Source organism: Carcharodon carcharias, chromosome 20 (assembly GCF_017639515.1).
Source record: "Carcharodon carcharias isolate sCarCar2 chromosome 20, sCarCar2.pri, whole genome shotgun sequence".
In the NCBI taxonomy this organism is placed as follows: Eukaryota; Metazoa; Chordata; class Chondrichthyes; order Lamniformes; family Lamnidae; genus Carcharodon; species Carcharodon carcharias.
In genome coordinates this window covers 24,112,821-24,133,313 of record NC_054486.1, presented here as the reverse complement: position 1 = coordinate 24,133,313, position 20,493 = coordinate 24,112,821, and the positions used below count along the sequence as shown (strand labels likewise).

General features: G+C 41.2%; 1 protein-coding gene across 1 annotated transcript in view; it reads left to right on the top strand.

Moving 5' to 3' along the window:
* The window catches only part of pacs2 (phosphofurin acidic cluster sorting protein 2), a 257,934-nt gene that overhangs the window by 149,390 nt on the left and 88,051 nt on the right, over positions 1-20,493 (top strand). Inside the window, exons 3-7 of the mRNA XM_041214574.1 lie at positions 9,347-9,436; positions 13,151-13,276; positions 13,618-13,780; positions 15,145-15,218; positions 17,221-17,301. Coding sequence (XP_041070508.1) covers positions 9,347-9,436; positions 13,151-13,276; positions 13,618-13,780; positions 15,145-15,218; positions 17,221-17,301 — 534 coding nt within the window. The remainder of the gene's footprint in view (positions 1-9,346; positions 9,437-13,150; positions 13,277-13,617; positions 13,781-15,144; positions 15,219-17,220; positions 17,302-20,493) is intronic.

Genomic DNA, 20,493 nt, shown 5'->3' with positions numbered 1-20,493 from the left:
CTCCTGCTCTATTTGGGCCTTTGTAATCACGGCATAATGTCATGCTTCTGCTCCTGCTTCCAGATTCTGTTGTGATGAATCCTAGCTAATACACTCTCAAACTGAACTTGGATCCCAAGATCAATTTTTAAGTCTAATAATGAGGAGGTATCATTTACCTGAAATTCAAAAAGAGCACATGTGAATGATAGAAACCAGATGGACTATGTGCAGTATGTCATGTGAGCTGCAATGCCTCAAAACTGTTAATGAATTATATTTGAGGCATGTCTAATGCTGAGATTTTCAATATGCGGTTAAATCTGATGACATGACAGGTTTAACATTTTCCTCCCAATTTCCTTAGCTGCTACTCTTTTCTCACTAATTGCCTTCCCTTCTATCCTGCTTGCCCAGTATCTCATCCAAATACCTAGTATTTACAGATGAGTTTTGATATTACCAATCTTTGACTGCACAGAATAACACAACTGAGCCTTTCCTTGCTCTTGCTAAATGTACACACAAATTCACATGGCGTTAGCAATCAATACTGAGAATCCCACGAAGTCCAGAGGTCAGTTGCACCAATCTTTCCTTTACCCTGGATGAGATCAACTGGCTGAGCACAAACTTATTCAGACAAAATGGGGCCATCCCTCAACCTGACCTATAATTCCATGGCCCTTGACTGACATCAGTGGCAATTCAACACAATAAACATTGTTGACAGCTCCAGCTTCGATGGTGGGCATGTGAAGTAAACAAGGCTGCAATGCTACCCTAGGAGTTGCTGAAATCCACCTGGTTGGGGCTCACAGAGGGTGGATTGGACCAGCAATTGTTTTTACTGGTGTTGGTAATGCTTGCATTACTGCATTTATTGCTCATCCCTAGTTGGCTTGAGAAGATGAACGTGGGCTGTCTTCTTGAAAACTTGCAGGCTTTGGGCTGTTGGTATTCCCATGCTAATGATAAATAGGGATTTCAAGGATTTTGATTCAGTGATGAAGAAGGGATAGAGTTAATGTCCAAGTTAGAATGATGTGTGGTGCAGAGTTGATGACTTTCCCAAAATATAGTTAACTGCTCCTGTCCTTCTCAGCAGTGGACGTTGCAGTGGAAATTACTGTTGAAATAAGCAGTGCATCTGGTGGATTGTATGTTTTGCATCTACAAAGCACTAGACATAGTGAACATTTAGTCCTCTGGCAAGGGCAGTAATTAGGAGAGCAACTCTGTTTTTGTTGATGTCGAACTTCTTGAGATTATTACAGTTACACCTGTCCAGATGAGTGGTAGCTATTCCAGCACACTCTTGACTTGAACTTTTTAGATAGCATGGCTTTTATGAGTCAGGAGGTGAGTCACTCATCCCTTAGTGCCCAATCTGTGTCCTGCTCTTGTAGTTATTTTTTTGATGTGACTGTTTTATTTAAGCTTCTAGTTGATAGTGATTCCCAGAATGTTAATAGTGGGGCACTGAGTCATGGTAGTACTGGGGCAGGTGTCTGGGCCTTTTCCTGTTGGAGATGTTTGTTGCAATTGCAAAATATGACTGACCGCTGAACATGGTCTAGGCCCAGCTGTAGGCTATCTTGGGCTGTAGGAGGAATCGGAGGAGATGTGAATGGAGCTGAATGTTGTGCAGTTGTCTGAAAACAGTTCCACTCCTGATGGAAGGTAGATCATTCCCACCCATGTGTGAAAGTACAGCAATCAGAAAATGCAACTGTTATATGATATTGCAGGTGGTATTTGCCAGGCTGACCGAATCCTAGAAGCACACTTGGCCAGGCTATCACAACAATTTTGCAATTTGTATTTATTACAAGAAGGTTTGTGCACTGAAGTCAGAAGTGATGAGTCATTTAGAGATTTTAAAGATTAAATTAAAACATTTATTAACAAAAAAGAAAAAAACTTAAACACACACGATTACAGTTACATTTAGTTTTATAACAGTTCCCACAGCATTCCTACTTAACCAGACTTCCAAATGCACACCCTTTTCACACAACAGTCCAAATAGATTCTTAATCTATGAAACATCCAAAAACATTACCACAAGTACCCACTGTTGCTGTAAGGGAGGTATTTCACAGCTTCTTCCTCGCTCTCACTCGACAATAGAACTGCAATGGCTTTTTAAAAAATCCTTGGTTACTGGAACAGCAAAATCCTCCAGGGTGGCTAGAGGCTTTTCCACAGGTCTGATTCACACAGTGCACCTTCCAAGATCTCACACAGCCACCCTGATAAAGCTTTCCATTTTTCTTTAAATATATGTTCTCCCTTTTGATCTGTAAATCCCATTGTTTCAACCTTTCTTTGGAAGTTGCTCTTCCCAGAACATAAAAATCTTTCATCATGTCATTCTGGCCAGCACTTTTGGGAAAAATAAACTTAATAACTTTGCCATATTTATCTTGCCAGTTGTAAGCCCTTTGAAAATCAAACAACCTCTCAATTTATCTAAAAATGCAAATTCCGTTCACTCTGTATCTGCTGAGACTTTGCCCTAGTTCACCCCATCTCCATTTCAGAAATAACTCTTTACACCTAATCCCTTTAATGATTCAGACCTTGCAGCCTGACCGTCTCTAGTTTAATTAAACTACACACACACACACACACACACACACACACACACACACACACACACACACACACACACACACACACACACACACACACACACACACACACACACAACACAGCCTCCCTCTACAAGCCTGTTTTAAAGTATCCCACAGTGATATTGGGGAAAAAATTATATTTCTTTTACACTACTTAAAAACACAAGCCATTCCTGTACTACTGAATCTGCCCTGGAGATTCTAAGCACAGGGAAATTAGCACAGTATCGCAGGACTGCTTGAAGAAGTGTTACTGCACACCAAAAAGGTAATTGACCTATTTTCCGAAGTCAAGGAGGATACAGTGGGAACCAGAGTGGTTGTATCCTTCGTGCATCTAAATACAGAGATGGGGTGATCTATTTGTCAGAGTTGTTCTTTCCTATTGTATTTGATTGGAGTATCCATAAACTGTGGTTTAATTCTAATATTCTGTTAATTTATATATCTTACTCTGCTGAATAAATCTGAAGTTCTACATGATGAGCTCTCTAAGTACTGTGATCCGCACTTTAAAGAATCTGACATAATTTAATACAAATACAATAGTGGTTATTGTACTGTACTAGCATCTCAGAAATATTAATTTATTTCCTATCATAGCAAGCTGTGAAGTTGAATTAAATAAATCTGATCACTTGTGCACTGTCATAGAAGGAAAATTAAAGCTCTTTGTTATAAAAAGCCAACTGATTTACTCATCATTTTATAGTAAGGGAGTTTACCAGCCTGGCCTACTGAGGAAGTGCTGCACTGTCTGAAATGCTGCTTTTTAGATAAGATATTAAGCGGAGGTTCCATCAGCCCTTTCAAGTGGACATCAAAAGACCCCATGGCACTATTAAAGAAGGGCAGGGGAGTTCTTGGTAATAAAATCAGAACTGCTGGAAATAGACTGCAGATTTGGAAGCTTCTGTAAAGAGAGAAACAGTCAACGTTTTGGGTCAATGACCCTTCAGAACTAAGTTCTTCTTGGTAGCTGGCCAATATTTATGTGTCAACCAAAGCACCAAAAGCAGATTATGTGCACTTATTTCATTGCTGTCCGCATGACCTTGCTGTGTCCTGTCATGACTCACTGGGGAAAGCGCGCTGTAATATCAAGCCCCACTGTTCGTTGAGCCACGACAAATGTGAAAAGTTTGATCAAACCACCAGATTGCCCCAATTCTACCTAACTGTTTAATTTAGGTTAACAGAATACGAACACCAGGTTTGTAAATTTAATAAGTAAATAACTGTTTATTGAACAAACTGTCATTAACCAGTGGCAAAAGAAAGAAATATGAGCTGCTTAACATCTAACATTATAACTTAAACTGTACTCCGTTCTTAAATCCCTATGTGTACACACACAAAAGACACACAAAACATGGATTTTAAGGGTGGGATAAAACAGTCCAATAGCATCAATTCCAGAGTATAGGATTCGATGGATTGATTTTGATTGATGTCTTCCAAATTCCTTTCAGTTCTTGTTGATGACACGAGGTGGTCTTCCAGCACTTTCGGTCTTTAGTTCACTGGTTGAGAACTTGCTTTTCAATGTCTCCAACAGTGATTTTCCCTTTTTCCTTTTTACAGGGGTTTCTTCAGAGTGATAGAGAGAGAGAGCAGGTTATAGAGATATGAGGAAAAGAGATTTTAGATGTTTTCTCTTTGCAGGCAAGGAGCTTTCTGCTGCACTGCTACCACACAAAACCCTGGTCACCTGACCAGGGGCCAATTAAAATGCTGACCATACCACTTTTTCCTGTTTTCTTAACAAATTGGTGAGAGGCACAGCTGTTGTGCTGAAGTTAGGCACAAACTTCCTGTAAAACCCACACATTACCAAAAATCTCAGGATTTCTCTTTTAGCTTTAGGAATGGGAATTCTATTAGGGCATTCACTTTTGCTGTCCTGGGAAACACTTGCCCTTTCTATGATGTGACCTAAGTAGGTTACCCTTGCTTTTGCAAATTCGCTTTTGGCTAGATTTATGGCTAAGCCAGCCAACTGAAATTGCTTAAGCAGGTCCTCTAAGTGCTTTACATGCTCTTCCCATGTGTTATTATATATTATGACATCATCTAAGTAAATCTCACAGTTAGGTACCTCAGTCAAGGCTTGATTCGTAAGTCTCTGAAATGTAGCTGGGGCTTTTTAAAACCCAAACAGCATGACTAGACAGTGATACAACACACTTGGTGTAACAAAGGCAGATACTTCTTTAGCCCTTGATGTTAATCGCACTTGCCAGTACCTCTTCAATAGATCAATTTTAGAAAGAAATGTGGCAGTGCCAACTGTTTTGATGCAAATATTCTAACCGAGGAATTGGGTACAAATGTGTCCTCGTTAGTACATTCACTTTCCTATAGTCTCTGCAAAATCTAATGGATCAATTGGCTTAGGAATCAATACTACCAGTGAACTCCAGCCACTTTGTCTAGGCTCGATCAAATGGTTGTCCAGCATATATTGGTTTCTAATTGAGCTTGTTTTTCTGGGCTCAATCGATAATGATGTTTTTTTTATCGGCATGGAGTCTCCTACACCCATGTCATGTTTAGCTAAGGTAATACATCCAGGTGTATCGCTACAAATCCCCTTATACTTCCTAAGTAACCTTATTAGATCTTCCCTTGGTCCTTCCTCTAAATATGAGAACACAATGCCCAACTGTCCCAGCATTGTCATATTGGCTAGTCGCATTGTAGGAGGTTCACTTTGGGTATTGTCTACTTCTCCTTCTACCTTGGCCTTACTGCCTCTGTCATCCTCCACTACTCCTACCACCTGGCACACAGCTCTGTCTTATCATCTTCTCTGCGATAATATTGCTTCAACATGTTTATGTGACATAACCATTTCTTCTTCCTACACTTAGGCGTATCTATCAGATAAGTCACTTTACTAACTCCCCTAACTATCTTGTAGGGGCCACTGAATTTCGCTTTCAGGGGTTCACCCTGCAAAGGTAATAATACCAATTCTTCATCTCCTGCTTGGAACGTTCAAGTTGTAGCATGTTTGTTTGCCCGTTCTTTCACTTTGGCTTGGGAAATTTTTAAGTGCTCTCATACTACTTTGCATGCTCCTGTGAGTCATGGACACATAACCCAACATGGAGAATTCGTCTTTCTGCTTTAGGAACTTTTCCTTAATCGCTTTTGATGGACCTCCTATTTCATGACCATAGATTAATTCAAATGGACTAAATCCAGTAGATTCATTCACAAAATCTCTGGTAGCAAATAGTAAGAAATCTAATCCTTTGTCCCAATCCTTTGCGATTCATGGCAACAGGTCTTAATCATGGATTTGAGAGTCTGATGGTATTTCCCTAAAGCTCCCTGTGTCTATGGGTGATAGGTGGTAAACTTTAGTTGTTTGATACCCAAATTGCTGATTATGTCCTGGAAAATTTTAGACATGAAGTTAGAATTTTGGTGAGATTATATTTCAATTGGTAGGCCATAACGAGTGAAAAACTGAATTAACTTTTCCACAAGTGCCTTGGCTGTAATTGTCCTTAAAGGAATACTTTCTGGAAATCAGGTTGTCATATCCATGATTATAAGGATATACTAATGTCCTGCTTTCATTTTGGGTAATGGTTCTACATAACCCCACTGAATGATTCATCAAAAACTGGTATGGGTATTAAAGATGCTGGTTTGATTACATGTTTAGGTTTACCTACTACCTGACATGTATGGCACGTTTTACAAACTTGCACTACATCCTTATAAAGTCTTGGTAGCGTTATTGCCCACATTGAAATTTCCAGATATCCCAACATTAAAATCAGTGATTTTAAAAAATCAAATAATTTTTTTTAAATTTACATGTTGGGCTTGGCCTAGGAGTTATGAAGCAGCAACTATCCATCAAAAAATAGTCACAGGATGCATTGTGGCAGAGGCTTCAAAGGGATAGCATCAGTAGAAAGAAGTATATCCAAAACAGAACGATTGGAAAGGTATGGTATAGCCTATTGAGACCAAGATGTTGTATAGTTTGCTAATAATCAACATCTACTGAGGATAAGTTATTGATCATTCACACTTCTATTTAAAATGTTGCGTAAAAAATATAAATGCTCTGCCAAAGGCTGCTAATTCTCTTGATTCTGTCCTTGACTTCTTTCTGCCTGTAATTTGTATGAAAACATTGTGTGTAAGAAAATAATTGCAGTCTGAACTAGTTAAAGTTAACAGTTTACTTATACTATATACATGAGTGTTATAACCAGTACGACAATTTTGTTATACCAAGTAACATGTGTTCACTGATACATAATTTACAGTGTATAAATATAGGGTAGTAGCATACTCTATTTACCAAACACAGGAGTCTTGCGCAAAATGAGACCAGGCATTATTATAAACAGGAGTACAAATAGTCGTTTGGTGGTATAGAACTTGACTATTGCTGAAAAAAATAGACATGTCTAAGCTTTTCATCTTGCACTCATCAGGACACTCGGAAGAATACCGATATAAGGGGGAGAACAACAGTTTATACTGTATGTGAAAAGAGTGCTGATTGGTTGGCAAGAGATGTTGACATGGAGAATGCACCACTGATGGTGACTGATGATTAACTGCCAAGCGTTGTTTGAAATTTAAACCAGGCAACACATTGCCCTGAGGAATGAGTCAGCGAATGGCTGTCACTTATTTTGTTTAGCTGAAACAGGCGCAATATGCATACATATTCTGTCTACAAAGAACAGGACCCTGTCTATTAATATTTGTAGCTTCCAGTACACATACATGCGACACTATACGAGCCCGACTGGCAATCTTAAATTGGTTGTCGGCGTAATTCTTAGCACTCTGAGGATTACTTAGCAAATGTTGCCCAATCACAGAATCACATCTAATGTTGGACACTGTTTAGCGTTTTGGCAAGCGCAGGCTGGCTGGGTATGGTTGGACATACCCAGCCCGATTTTGAACAGCAGCTGGAACATGCTGTTTAATACGATCGGCCAGTCTTTCAGACATATGGCCTACACATTTAGCATCACACTGGCACTGAAATTCATATACCACGTTACTCATTTGTGTCAAAGGCAGAACATCTTTTTGGCAGTATCCTGATGGTGGTGAATGCCACTCGTGTTGCTACTGCATAGCAGCGTGAAACAGCTACATTCACATGTTGCTCAAATTTCAAGCTGTATATCATGCCAGCCCATGAATGGGCCTAAGCTGATCACTTTCGGCCCTGAGAAGTGCCCAGTCTACCTCAGATTACCCTGAAAGGGCAAGCTATCTCAAAAATTTGAGCAACAGGTGAAGCTAGCTGTTTCACATTGCTACTATGCAATAGCAACACGAGTGGTATTGCCGCTAACAGGATGCTACTGTCAAGCCAAAAATACATTCTGCCTATCAGACAAATTAGTAATGTGATGTTTGAATTTCAGTGCCAGTTTGATGTTAGGTATGTAGGCTGTACGTCCCAAAGACTGGCGGATTGTATCAAACAACATATCCCAGCTGCTGTTTGCAACAGGCAGGGCACAGACCGTATCCAACCAGCCCGTGCTTGCAAAACTCAGAACACAGTGTCCAACATTAGATGTGATTCCATGATTGGAAAACATTTGATAAATAATCCTCAAATGCTAAGAATTATGCTGACAACCAATTTAAGATTGTCAGTCGGGCTTGCAATGTGGCACATTTGCCTGTACTGGAAGCTACATATATTAATACACAGGGCCCTGTTCTTTGCAGACAGAAAGAACATGTACACACATTGCGCCTATTTCAGCTAAACAAAATAAGTGACAGCCATTCGCTGACTCATTCCTCTGGGCAAAACCTTGACCAATCAGGGTCAAGCTGCCTGCTTTAAATTTCAAACAACGCTTGGCAGTTAACTCAGTCACCATCAGTGGTCCATTCTCCATGGGCAACACCACTTGCCAACCAATCAGCACTCTTTTCACATACGGTATAAGTTGTTGTTTTTCCCCTTTATATTGGTATTCTTGCAAGTGTCCTGATGAGTACAAGGTGAAAAGCTTAGACATGCCTCTTTTTTTCAGCAATAAACAGAAGTGTTTTACCCAGTGGCATAGTGAGTCACAGTATCAGAATATACCAATAACACAAGCTGTTTCATACACAGGAGATTTTACAGTATCACTCCTGTTACTACAGACACGAATGTTATATCTGCAACCAAAAACTAGGAGTACCTTCAAGGTTCTAAAGCTGCTAACTGACTTGATGTTCATTCTTAACATCATTCAAATCATCTTCTGTGGTGCCTCCTCCAAATTGCTCTGCTCGCTCCTGATATCCATTCCTCTCACTCTATTCCCATCCAGGATGACCAGCCCCAGAATCTTCCCTTGAAGAATGGGAGATGGAGTGATGGTGTGATTTGCCTAAGCTGCACTTATGTGTCTTCCAGAGGCCATGTCAATGGATTTGTCTATTCTATTGCCAATCCCATTTTATAAGACACCCTCAGGATTGCTGTTGAAGTACAGCAATTTTAAATTTAAAAAGTGCAGCTTGGCAATCCTATAATTTGCAACGGCAAAAAGATTTGGAGTTTAAAATGTACCAAGTTAGAGAAGGGGAAGAAATATACATGAGGTGGGAAGCTTTATTGCAAAATAAATAAGATGGTTTCTTTAAAGAATTACTAGTACTGCACACCTTTTGGAAGTGTTTAATTGTATTACTAATTTTAATATCTGATATCCTTAACACAGGGCTCGAAAAGAATTTTACGATCGCATGAGATTATACTACCACCTAGTGGTCTAGTGGAAACCGATCTCGCACTAACATTTTCACTTCAGGTATCTGATTCAATTGCTTTTGACGTTTTTCATTGTGGAACGATTTCATTGGAATATTTCTGAAATACTTTAACTTCAAAATGCTTCTTGCTGGTGATACAGGTTACCTTTCCACATGGATTATACGGTAAAGTCAGGAAGGTCTTGTATCCATCTTGGTTTATCCACTCAGCCTTGCTTTGCCTGCATGGAAAAATCTGTCCTATACTATGTAATGAAACAGATACAAAAATGCAAGTATACTTAATTCCATGTTTAAATACCTTAAATTTATGGGAGCAATGGTTTCTCCAAAGTAGTGCAATATAAGCAAGAGAGGGAGAGAGAAATAGTAGAATACAAAAGCAAGGAAGTTATCGTAAATTTTTATAAGTCACTGGTTAAGCCTCAGCTACAGTGTTGCAAATTCTGCATACCACGCTTCAGAAAGGATGCCCTGGAGACGATACAAAGGAGAATTACGAGAATGTTATGAGGGATGAGAGTCTTCACTTATGTGGAGAGACGAGAGAAACTGTGATTATTCTTATAGCAGAGAATGTTAAGGGCAGATTTAGTAGAGGTATTCAAAATTATAAGGGGTTTCAACAGAGTATGTAACTTAGGCAAAACTGTTTCCACTTGCAGGAAGGCTAATAACCAGAGAACACCTATTTAAAATTAATGACAAGAAATCTGTTGGGGAAGGAGATGGCAATTTTTCAATATTGATTTAGTAGCAACTATCAAAAAGGAATTGACTAAATACTTGAAAAATAGTAATTTACAGAGTTTTGGAAAAATGGCAGAGGAGCGGACCAATTGGATAGCCCTTTCAAAGAACCAGCACAGGCATGATTGACTGATTGGTTTCCTCCTGTGCTGAGAGACTGACATTGTCACTGCCTCATAAGGCTTTTAATTTAAATTTGGCATACTTGGTCAGCAACTTGCAGTGTACTGTCCCTAGATTTGCAAGATTTTTCACTGTTACAAGCTGCTTAACCCAAGTGATTTGAAATGAACCAACGATGTTGTACATGATTTTACTTTTCTCTAAAACAAGCAATACTTCGATCTGGTGCAACTGAGTTTAAAAAAAAAGCTGGCAACACAGAAGGGGGCCATTTGACCCGTTGTGTTGGTTTCATGCTGTGACAATCCAAACTGAATCCCACTACCCTGCTTTGTCCATAGCAACCATTTCTTTCTCAACTTTAAATGCTTATCTACTTTTCCTTTTCAAGATTCAGTGATCTGCCCCTATGCTCACTCCTTGTGGATGTTTCAGCAGTACTCTGTTTATAGAAATTTATTACAATCTCTCTGTGTGACTATTTTAAATGGATGATCCTCCAATAAAGAAAATAAGTTTGTTTCATCAAACAATGAATAGCATTAAAGTTAATGGAAGTTGGCTTCTGTTTGTGGGTAAATTGTTGTAATCTATATGAGCATAGTAAAGTGGTCAGCAGGAAATGATCAGCTAGCTTGTCAAACACTCCACAGTCATGATTCCCGGGAACACTTTCCTACCCCATCCATAGCCATGTAGTCTTCTGGGAGAGACACAGCAAGAGAAAGAGAACTCCAGTGTCAATTGGGAAAAATATCCTCCCTCCAAGTCAATCCAATGGATCATATGGACCATAAATCCGTTAACTTAGATATGCAATTTCTGCCCCCAGAGAAGAACCAGTCCAATTTCCACTTGAAGGCGTTTGGACAGTCAGCACTCACTGCACCAGCCAGCAATACATTCTGGATGCTCATAATTCTCTGGGAAAAGAAGAATCTGCTCCTTTTTCCCTTTAAACAATGGCCACTTCTCTTGGTGGCGTGGCAGAGCTCTCCATCCCTGGGCATAAACCTGTGCCTGTGTCTCCTCACATTGATTATTCCCAGTTTTGTCATTTAGTGAGTGTATCCCTCGGGGGAGGTTGGATGCTTCCCATTAACAAGGGGAGGAGGCCCTCAAAAGGATGAAGCTATGAGGGAAGAATGAAGACAGTGGATTCTTAAGACTTGAAGGAGGTAAATAAGAGAGAACCTTGTTAATTTATGCAAGGTATGTCACGCTACAGATAAGGTAAACCAAGTTTTCCACTGAGATAAAGAAGGACAGTGGGAAGAATGCATGATATTTTTTATTCATTGATGGGGTGTGGGCATTGCTGGTTAGGCCAGCATTTATTGACCATCCCAATTGTCCTTGAGAAGATGGTGGTAAGCTGACTTCTTCAACCACTGCAGTCCATGTGCTGTAGGTACACCCACAGTGCTGTTAGAGAGGGAGTTCAAGGATTTTGACCCAGTGACAGTGAAGGAACGGCGATATATTTCCAAGTCAGGACGGTGAGTGGGCTTCGAGAGGAACCCCCTGGTGTTGATGTCCCCATGTGTCTGCTGTTCTTGTCCTTCTAGATAGTAGTGGTTGTGGATTTGGAATGTGCTGCCTAAGGAGCCTTGGTGAGTTCCTGCAGTGCATCTTGTAAATGGTACACATTGCTGCTACTGTGCTTTGGTGATGGGGGCGAGTGAGTGTTTGTGGATGGGGTGCCAATTAGGTGAGCTGCTTTGTCTTGGAAGCTTGAGTATTGTTGGAACTGCACTCATCCAGGCAAGTGGAGAGTATTCCATCACACTCCTGACTTGTGCCTTGTAGGTGGTGGACAGGCTTTGGGGAGTCAGGAGGTGAGTTATACAACACAGGATTCATAGCCTCTGACCTGTTCTTGTAGCCAATGTATTTATATGGCTGACCCAGTTCAGTTTCTGGTCATTGATAATCCCAGGATGTTGATGCGGTGGGGTTCAGCAATGGTAATGCCTTTGAATGTCAACTTCAAACTAAGCAAAAGTAAATTTGGAGCTGATATCCAGTTCTTTTTCTCATCTTTAATCCAAACTTGGAATAGACTTCTGAGCAAGATAGTGGAGGGCACATTTCAGAGATGTCTTTAGGTCTTTCTAGATGGATGGGCTATGGTGGATTTCCTTGGCTCTCCTTATCTTGCATAAATCGGGTCCAAATTTTTATGCAAGGGTTATGAGACTGGGAAAGACTTCATTATCTCAGTCAACCTGTTAGTTGGACAGGAGTGATCAATCAACTCATAAAACCAGGTGGCATTCTATTATTTCGACATATTCTTTGTAAAGCCAGAAACACTCGTTCATTCTTCACCCACCCCGATTGTATTTTTCTGTATATTGTTATTCTAATGTGTACTTGTGATATAATTTATAATGATTGGGTGCCTGTTCTATGCTGGGGAATTGAGGATAAGCAGATCATTCTGAAGTTTGTCTCTGAAAAGGTTTGTGGATACTATCATCCCATTTTCACATGCATCAGTTTACATGGAACCAGCAGTGAAAATTTATTCTTTGGCTTCCTAACCTGTGAAAGTCACATGGCCATCATGGAGATCTAACCCCCACCCCCCATGTGCGCCCTCTTCCTGCCGAGCTCCCTCTGTCTCGTCCCTGTCAATTTCATGAGACATCTGTCCTTGCTGCTTCTTAACTTGCAAAAGAAAAGAAGCAGTTAGGGGCAACTTGTTGAAGTATGTGTGGAGAGCCATTGGAATTCAGTGAGATAGCAGTCATGGTGTTTGCTTTCTGCACTCTCTGCAAGTTCTCTCACATAATTAACTTTAGTGGGAATTTCCAGTTAGGGAACCAACTCGCCATGACACTGCTCTGAAATTTACAGCTTTTTCTTTTCAACAGTACCCTCATTTCCTCAAAAGAGAAGGCAACAAGCTGCAAATCATGCTTCAGAGACGAAAGCGGTACAAGAACAGGACCATCCTGGGATACAAGACTTTGGCAGTTGGGTCCATCAATATGGCAGAGGTGAGCCAGGGAAAAACATTCAAACTAACCAGCAGTCCATTTTACACCCTTACCAGTTGTTGTTTCCATTAACTGACTTCAATTGAACTCATTTTACATTATTGCACGAAGTTAAAATGAGCACAATATGTCTACCAAATCAGTAGCATGGTAATAGTATCACAAGGACAAAAGGCATGGAAATTAAGTGAAAATTTATTGGAGAAGAGCAGGAGAGTTTCCTCCCTGGAATGCTGGTCAATATTTATCCCTCAAACAACATTACAAAAAGAGAGTGTGAAGACAGCTGTACATTTGTAAGGGCTAAGTATGCTTATTCATGCTCCCTTCTGGTAACGCAGGTGATGCAGCATCCAACGGAAGGTGGCCAGATCCTCACTCTGCTCAGTAACCTCAAGCAAGCCGCAGTAAAAGTGGCTGAAATCTGGATCTTTGCACTGTCCAGCCAGCCAATTGACCACGAGGATAGTTCAATGCAACCTAGTCCGAAGATAAAATCGACAGGTGGGGTTGTGTTACAAGTCACATATAAGAACATGATTTTTTTTTAAAATTTGCACGGCTGTAACTAGTACTGATGACAATTGAGTTTATATTGAGGTAAATGAACAATTAATGCTGTCTTAATTTAGAAATTTACACAATTTTGACACCAATGCACTAAAAAGAAAATCGCATGTAAGCTGTGCTATGGGATTCTTGTGGGAATTCCCATAAATCCCATCACCTTTAATTATACCCAGTGCTACCACCGTCAGTGAGCTGCCTAGAACCACCAGTGTTTCTTCCCAATATTCTATATCTCAAAATGCTTCTAGACACATCCCAAATTTTGAACAGCAGTATCTATGATTGTGCCACTGCTGGGCATATCCTTGCAGTTCAATTTCTCACATCCATCACTTTTCTTCACTAGAACTGAGTGGCAACATTACCATTGAAATGGAGGTGGTTAAGTTGTTTAGTTGGCCTGTGTCGAAAAAATAAAACTCAGTGCAGCACCATTTGGCATAAAGCTTTCCCATGCCTCTGACCTTTACCTTCAATAAAGACCACTTATGGACTTCTTTGTCACTAAAGTTCTTTTGCACCTGCTGCATTCTTACTTTCTTTTACCATGCCAAACCTCCCCCCAAGGTTCCCTCTGGCCCTATCCCTGAGTGCATTTCATTTTCTAATTCCCCTCCTATTTTTCCCCAGTGCATATCTCTGATCTCATCTTGTTCATTTGACCCTTTTCATGCTATCTATCTTAAATCCAGCTGAAATAAGCTGTTGACCATCCAGCTTCCAACCTGGCCCCATGCTAGCTGGCATTGTAAATGGTTGCATCTCCTCAGGTACTGTTTTCTCCCACCAGAACCCCCCCCCCTTTTAAAACCACTGTCATAACCGCCTCAAAATAAAGCACACTCTACCTCACTGTCCTTGCAAAAAAAAAATTCAATCTCCAACCACCATTTCCCCACAAAAGCCCTTTAACATGTTGAGACTTCCCAAATCCAAACACACCCTTGCTGTCACAGAATATTTGAGTCTCTCCAATCCAGTTTCTGTCCAAACCACAATACTGAAATGGTTCCAATCAAAACCACAAATCATCTCCTCATTCTTCTCGATCTCTTTACAGGGTCAACCTAACCTTCCTCCTCCAATTCCTCTCCCCTATTGTCCAGTTCAGTGGGAGTGCCCTCGCCTCCCTGACTATCCATGTCATTTGTACCGTGCATAATTTTGACTTAGCTTAAACCACAGATCATCTGTGAAGAGCTTAATCTATTAGGCTATCCTGCTTCTCGCATAATAAGTTCTGTTGTGTATGCATAAGCCACAAATTTACAATTTAAGGTATCTTTATTATTTCACAGATAACTATTCAGAGGAAGAGTATGAAAGTTTTTCTTCTGAACAGGAAGCGAGTGATGATGCAGTCCAAGGACAAGTACGTAACACTGGAAATGTTCACAAATGTTTCTACTTGGGTCCAAAGGGTAGGTACTGGTTAGGGGTATGGCAGGATAGGTGCTATAAAGGGCATGACAGAAAACTGGGTATGGGCTTGACGGGATTAGAGTAGAGCAGGGTAATGGCATGGCAATAGAATAGCAAGTGTGGAAGGTAGCGTGCAAAAGCTAGGTATGGTTGTGCTGATTTAAAGACAAGCTACTGGAATGATGGTAGGAATTGCATTCGAATGAGACAGACTGGGGGCCAGACAGAAAGTTTGGGATCATATGTAGTCAGTCGCCTCTCAGAACTTAAGTTGTGTGGAATATCCATTATTTCCTTTTCTGCTGATAAAAGAGAATCATAATGATCTACTACTGTCCTTCGTGTCATGCACCAGTAATAATTTTGGGTTCTATGGGAGGTAGTGTTGGAGCTGGTACCTTGTTTAGTGTCATAGCATTTTTATGTCAAGCAATTAGTGTTCTTGCACTGTGATGGGATATTCTCACAATAACATCAGTCTTTGACAAAATGTCAAAGACAAGATGAGACACCAGTTTCAATCTTTTTTTATTTTGCCGATTTTGCTCCATAAACAAAAAAGGCAACTTGCAGTTCTCTTAATTGCACACAGGAACACTCCTCTGATAGCTTTTCAAGGGTGGGGGGAAAATTATGGTGGAAAAGCTCAGTTGAAGAGAAGTGTTTGTAACAGGCTTTTGAAAGCAAGGGAAGAAGTGACGAGCTGCATTGGAGGTGGTAGGCCGGCAAGCAGGGCAGATGGGGAGCTCGAGGCTAGAAGGGATCTAGGAAGGAGGAGCAAAATGTTTCCAGAGGAGTAGAGTGAGCAAAAAGGGACCAATGGCTCAAGGAGATAATGGAGGAGTGTGGACGAGGACATAGAATGAATTGAGAGGCTGAGGATCTTGACTTCATAGTAATTTAAATGTATAGACTGGTTACTTGTATCTAGTGTTTGAAGTTTGATTTTTGATTGTTCAATTGTGAAATCTTTAGCAGGACCATGCTTTTGTAATCTGATATGGTGATCTTGGGAGTAATGGAGCTTGAGCTTACATACATATCTTTCAACCCTAGGACCCTAAGTTCACATCTACCTGAGATTGCTAAGCTGGTAGTAAGCTCCTCTTTGTTGGGTTTTTAAGGATAATGCATAAAATGACAATGTGTCATGACCCATAGGAACAGATCTACAGCACAGGTTCCCACCAGACATACAATCTCACTCAGAGATCATGGGGTATAATTTCTTACCTGTACTGTTTTCTTACCAGTGCTCAACACAGTTGTTAGGTGAGTAAACAGATTTTAAAAAATCACATTGATTAAATAGGAAGCTGTGTGTGAAGTATGTGTACAGGACAAGAGCTAGCTAGAAAATATACTATTCTGAAAAATGGCAAATTTTCACACTGGTGCAAGAAGCATTGCCATTTAAGTTTGGTGCAGGGTAGAGGAACTGTTACATTGTGTGTTGTAGATGTCCAAGGAGTACTTGTGGTTCATGTCAAGTGCGAAACTAGAAAAATTGTTCTGTTTCCAGCACTGATATCCCTAACTTTAAGCAAGTAACCATAGAAACTTACAGCACAGAAGGAGGCCATTCAGTCCATCATGCCTGAAATGGCTCTTTAAAAGAGCTATCAAATTATTTCCAATCCCTCACTCTTACCCTACAGCCCTGCAGTAAGCACAGAATCAATCATAAAATGAAACTGAGTGTAATCAAACCCAAATGTGGTCATAAAGGAAGAACTGTCAGGATGGAATTTCACAGCATGTTTAAAATGCTTGCCATCAATGTATGAGTTCAAGCCTGAATGTGTTGCCCTTTGTTGTCCAAGCTGGAATAGTGACAAACAGGCGAAGATGCTATTGAAAAGGGAAAGTGAGGTTGTGCTTGCTAAGAAATGTGCCTGGTGTACTGCGTCTTGAAAAGCACAAGGCAGTTATATTGTTTTCGCTTTTTTCAGGATATGGATGATGATGAATATGATATGGGCAAGCCAAAAAAGCAACGGAGGACAATCGTAAGAACAACCTCGATCACAAGGGTTAGTGGAGTTCATTTCCCCTTGATGGTTTTATATCAGGCTTGTCCAACCTTTTCGCTCGGGGGGGCCGCGTTTCCATTTTCTTCTCACTTAAGGGGCCGACGTACAAATTTCAGAAAGATAAGGTTTGGCACAGCATTAAACGTGAATTTCAAAAAAGTTTGTGGCGTGAATAAAAGAAGCAACATGCTGAGCAAAAATAAAGCAACATCAAAGCAATAAATTGACAATCAAATATTAATTAATAAAGATCACCATTAGAGTGTGAGAAGGACAGAGTCTGTTTGTCTGGCTCACTCCAAATCTCTTGATGCTCACTCATCCTCACCCCTCTGAGAATGGGTGTTATTGTGTGTTGAGGGTGAGTGGGCATCCTGCGTCTGCGAGTGAGCCAGACACACACGTACACTTCCCACAGTCACTCACTCTCTCCCCCCAAATGCGTGCACTCGCCCTCCCCCAAACACACGTGTGCGCACACTCACTTTTCTTGCCCCCCCCACACACACGTGTGCATGCACTCTTCTCCGCCCCACACACATACGCACACACACTCTTCTCCGCCCCACACACACATGTGCACACAATCTTCTCCACCCCACACAGACGTGTGCACGCACTCTTCTCCACCCCGACACACATGCGCGCACACAATCTTCTCCACCCCGACACACATGCGCGCACACAATCTTCTCCACCCCACACACACACGCGCGCACACACACTCACTCTTCTCTCCCCCAAAACACACGCAAATTCACTTATTCTTCTCCCCCTCCCCCCACAAGCGCACACTCACTCTTCTCGCCCGGCCACACACACACACACTCTCTCTCACACACTCTCACTCTTCTCCCCCCACCACACACACATATATACACATGCACACGCACAGTCGTTCTTCTCCCCACCCCCCCTATAAACATGCACACACACTCCCTCACACTCAATCTCTCCCTCCCCCTTTCAGCCCAGTAGAATGTCTGTCTCTCCCTCTCTTCCTCCCTCACCTGGCCCAGCAGCGAATCTCTCCCACCTCCCTCCGGCCCAGCCCAGAGTGAGTCTCTCTCTCTGTGTCCCCCATACCTCTGTTTCCAGAGTTCACTCTCTGCTGTCACTGTTGCTGTTCCTCCAATCACAGATTGCTTCTCTCCCACAAGTGAGCCTACCAACAGCAAACATGGGAGAGGAACAGCCTGTGATTGGGTGAGCACTTTCTTTAAGAATCTCCCACTGGACTTACGGCATTTTGGAAATTACCTCCGCAGGTCACATTGGGGATGTGCGGGCAGACGTTGGACAAACCTGTTTTAGATGCATGAAATGTATGTGTGCAAACACATGTTCATTCATATGTTTTCTGTGTGGGTGCTTGTGTTCATGTGTATGTGCACATCTCGTGTGTTGAATACTTAGTCAACATTTATCTGCACTCTATTAAACACTACTAGAGCAGTTAGATTTGGGATTATGGGGGCGGGGGTCAGCCCTACTCCGCACTGTCCTAGAAAGCAATTACAAAGTAGGCATAGCATGTTACATACATGGTGGACCTCTCCCTAATGTTGTACCAAAGTGATTTATAATTCTCACACTACCCATCCTGTGGGCTTTGAGTGAAATTACTAATCTGGTACCGTTTAGTGGCACTGTCTGGAAGATATAATAATTTCCATAATGTTCTTGTAATTTATTGTAAATTAGAGTAACAGTGGGATGTGTCTGTGTGTGTGTGAGACTTAAGTTAATTAGAGGCAGCTAGTCTGGGTGCTTTGATGTAAGAAGAGAAGTTAGGTTTGAAATGTTAATTAGGTAAACATGGAGAAGTTTTGGAATGTGAAGCATAAAGGGAACATTTGCATTTTTAAACAAACTATAGAGGCTTGATTTCGAAGAAGGGGGTATAATGTATACCTAGCCAGCAGAAGTAGTAAGAAATAGTGGCCAGAATTTTCTAATCGGCGAGCAGAGGTGAGCTCTGCTCGCCGACGTGTAAAATGACATGCGGTGACGTTGGGCGCATGTCCCAATGTCACCGCGTGACATTCAGATCCTCAGTTTGGCAGGTGCACAGCAGAGTCGGCTGCGTGCCTGCTGAACTGTCAAAGGCCTATTAAGGCCATTTAGATTCCAACTAAGATCCCTAACTGAACTGCCCATCCAACCTAAAGGTTGGCAGGCAGGCAAAGAGCCCTGGAGGCCTTCGCATTTATCATGATACGTCATCCATGGACAGGATGAGGTTTCGTGAAGGTTTTATAAATTAAATAAATTTTTTAATTAAAATTCATTGACATGTCTCAGCTCATGTGACACTGTCACATGAGGGGACATGTCTTAAAAGCTTTCTTATTCTTCATTAAAATTAGAACAATTCAAACTAATCTCCCTGTGCCTCAGGGAGATTTATGTGCTCTTTTGCAGGCCCCGACTCAGCCTACTTCCCCTGCCCACACGGAGCGCTCAGCGCTTCCGGGTGCACGTCACGCTGGGTGGGCCTTAATTGGCCCACCCACGCAAAATGGCAGCTCCCAGCCGATCGCGGGCGGCAATCAGCCGCGCACCCGCTCCCGCCCAGCCCCCACGATGGGGAGAAAATTCTCCCCTAGTGTATTTATTTATTTTCCCCAAAGAATACTGGTGGAATTGGTACCATGATAGATTTTTTTTATTAGTAGAGACGTAAAGTTCAAAAGACATAGTGAAACAATGAGAATTTGCATTCAAGGAGGAAAATATGTATAAAGGAGAGAAGGCTGTTTATAAGGGAAGCAGCTTAAGATCCAACAAGTGTGAAAAGCCTGCAGTCTGTATGTACCTAACTGCTGCCTCCAGGGGCTGAATTTAAGGGAACACTCTTTGAATCTGACTGTTTCGGGTTCGTTTACTTTGCCTGGGTCTTTTAAAATCTATGTGTCCTCCTATTGCCTTGACGAAAGTGTAACTGGGAGTCAAATTACTTAGGGGATTTAGAAGTTAATATAGTAGTATTTTGTAGATATATATATGTGCTTACATTCTTTTGTTTTATTAATGAATGTTTAATTTAGTTTATAAAAAAAAACTCTTGAGACTTGGTGGTCTTATTACTGAATTCAAAGCCTGCAACCCGAAACATACAAATTAAAAATTAGTTGTGACAGTTGTTTCAAGTTTCCCTCTGGAATTTGAACAGCTTGGTATTTGCCATCT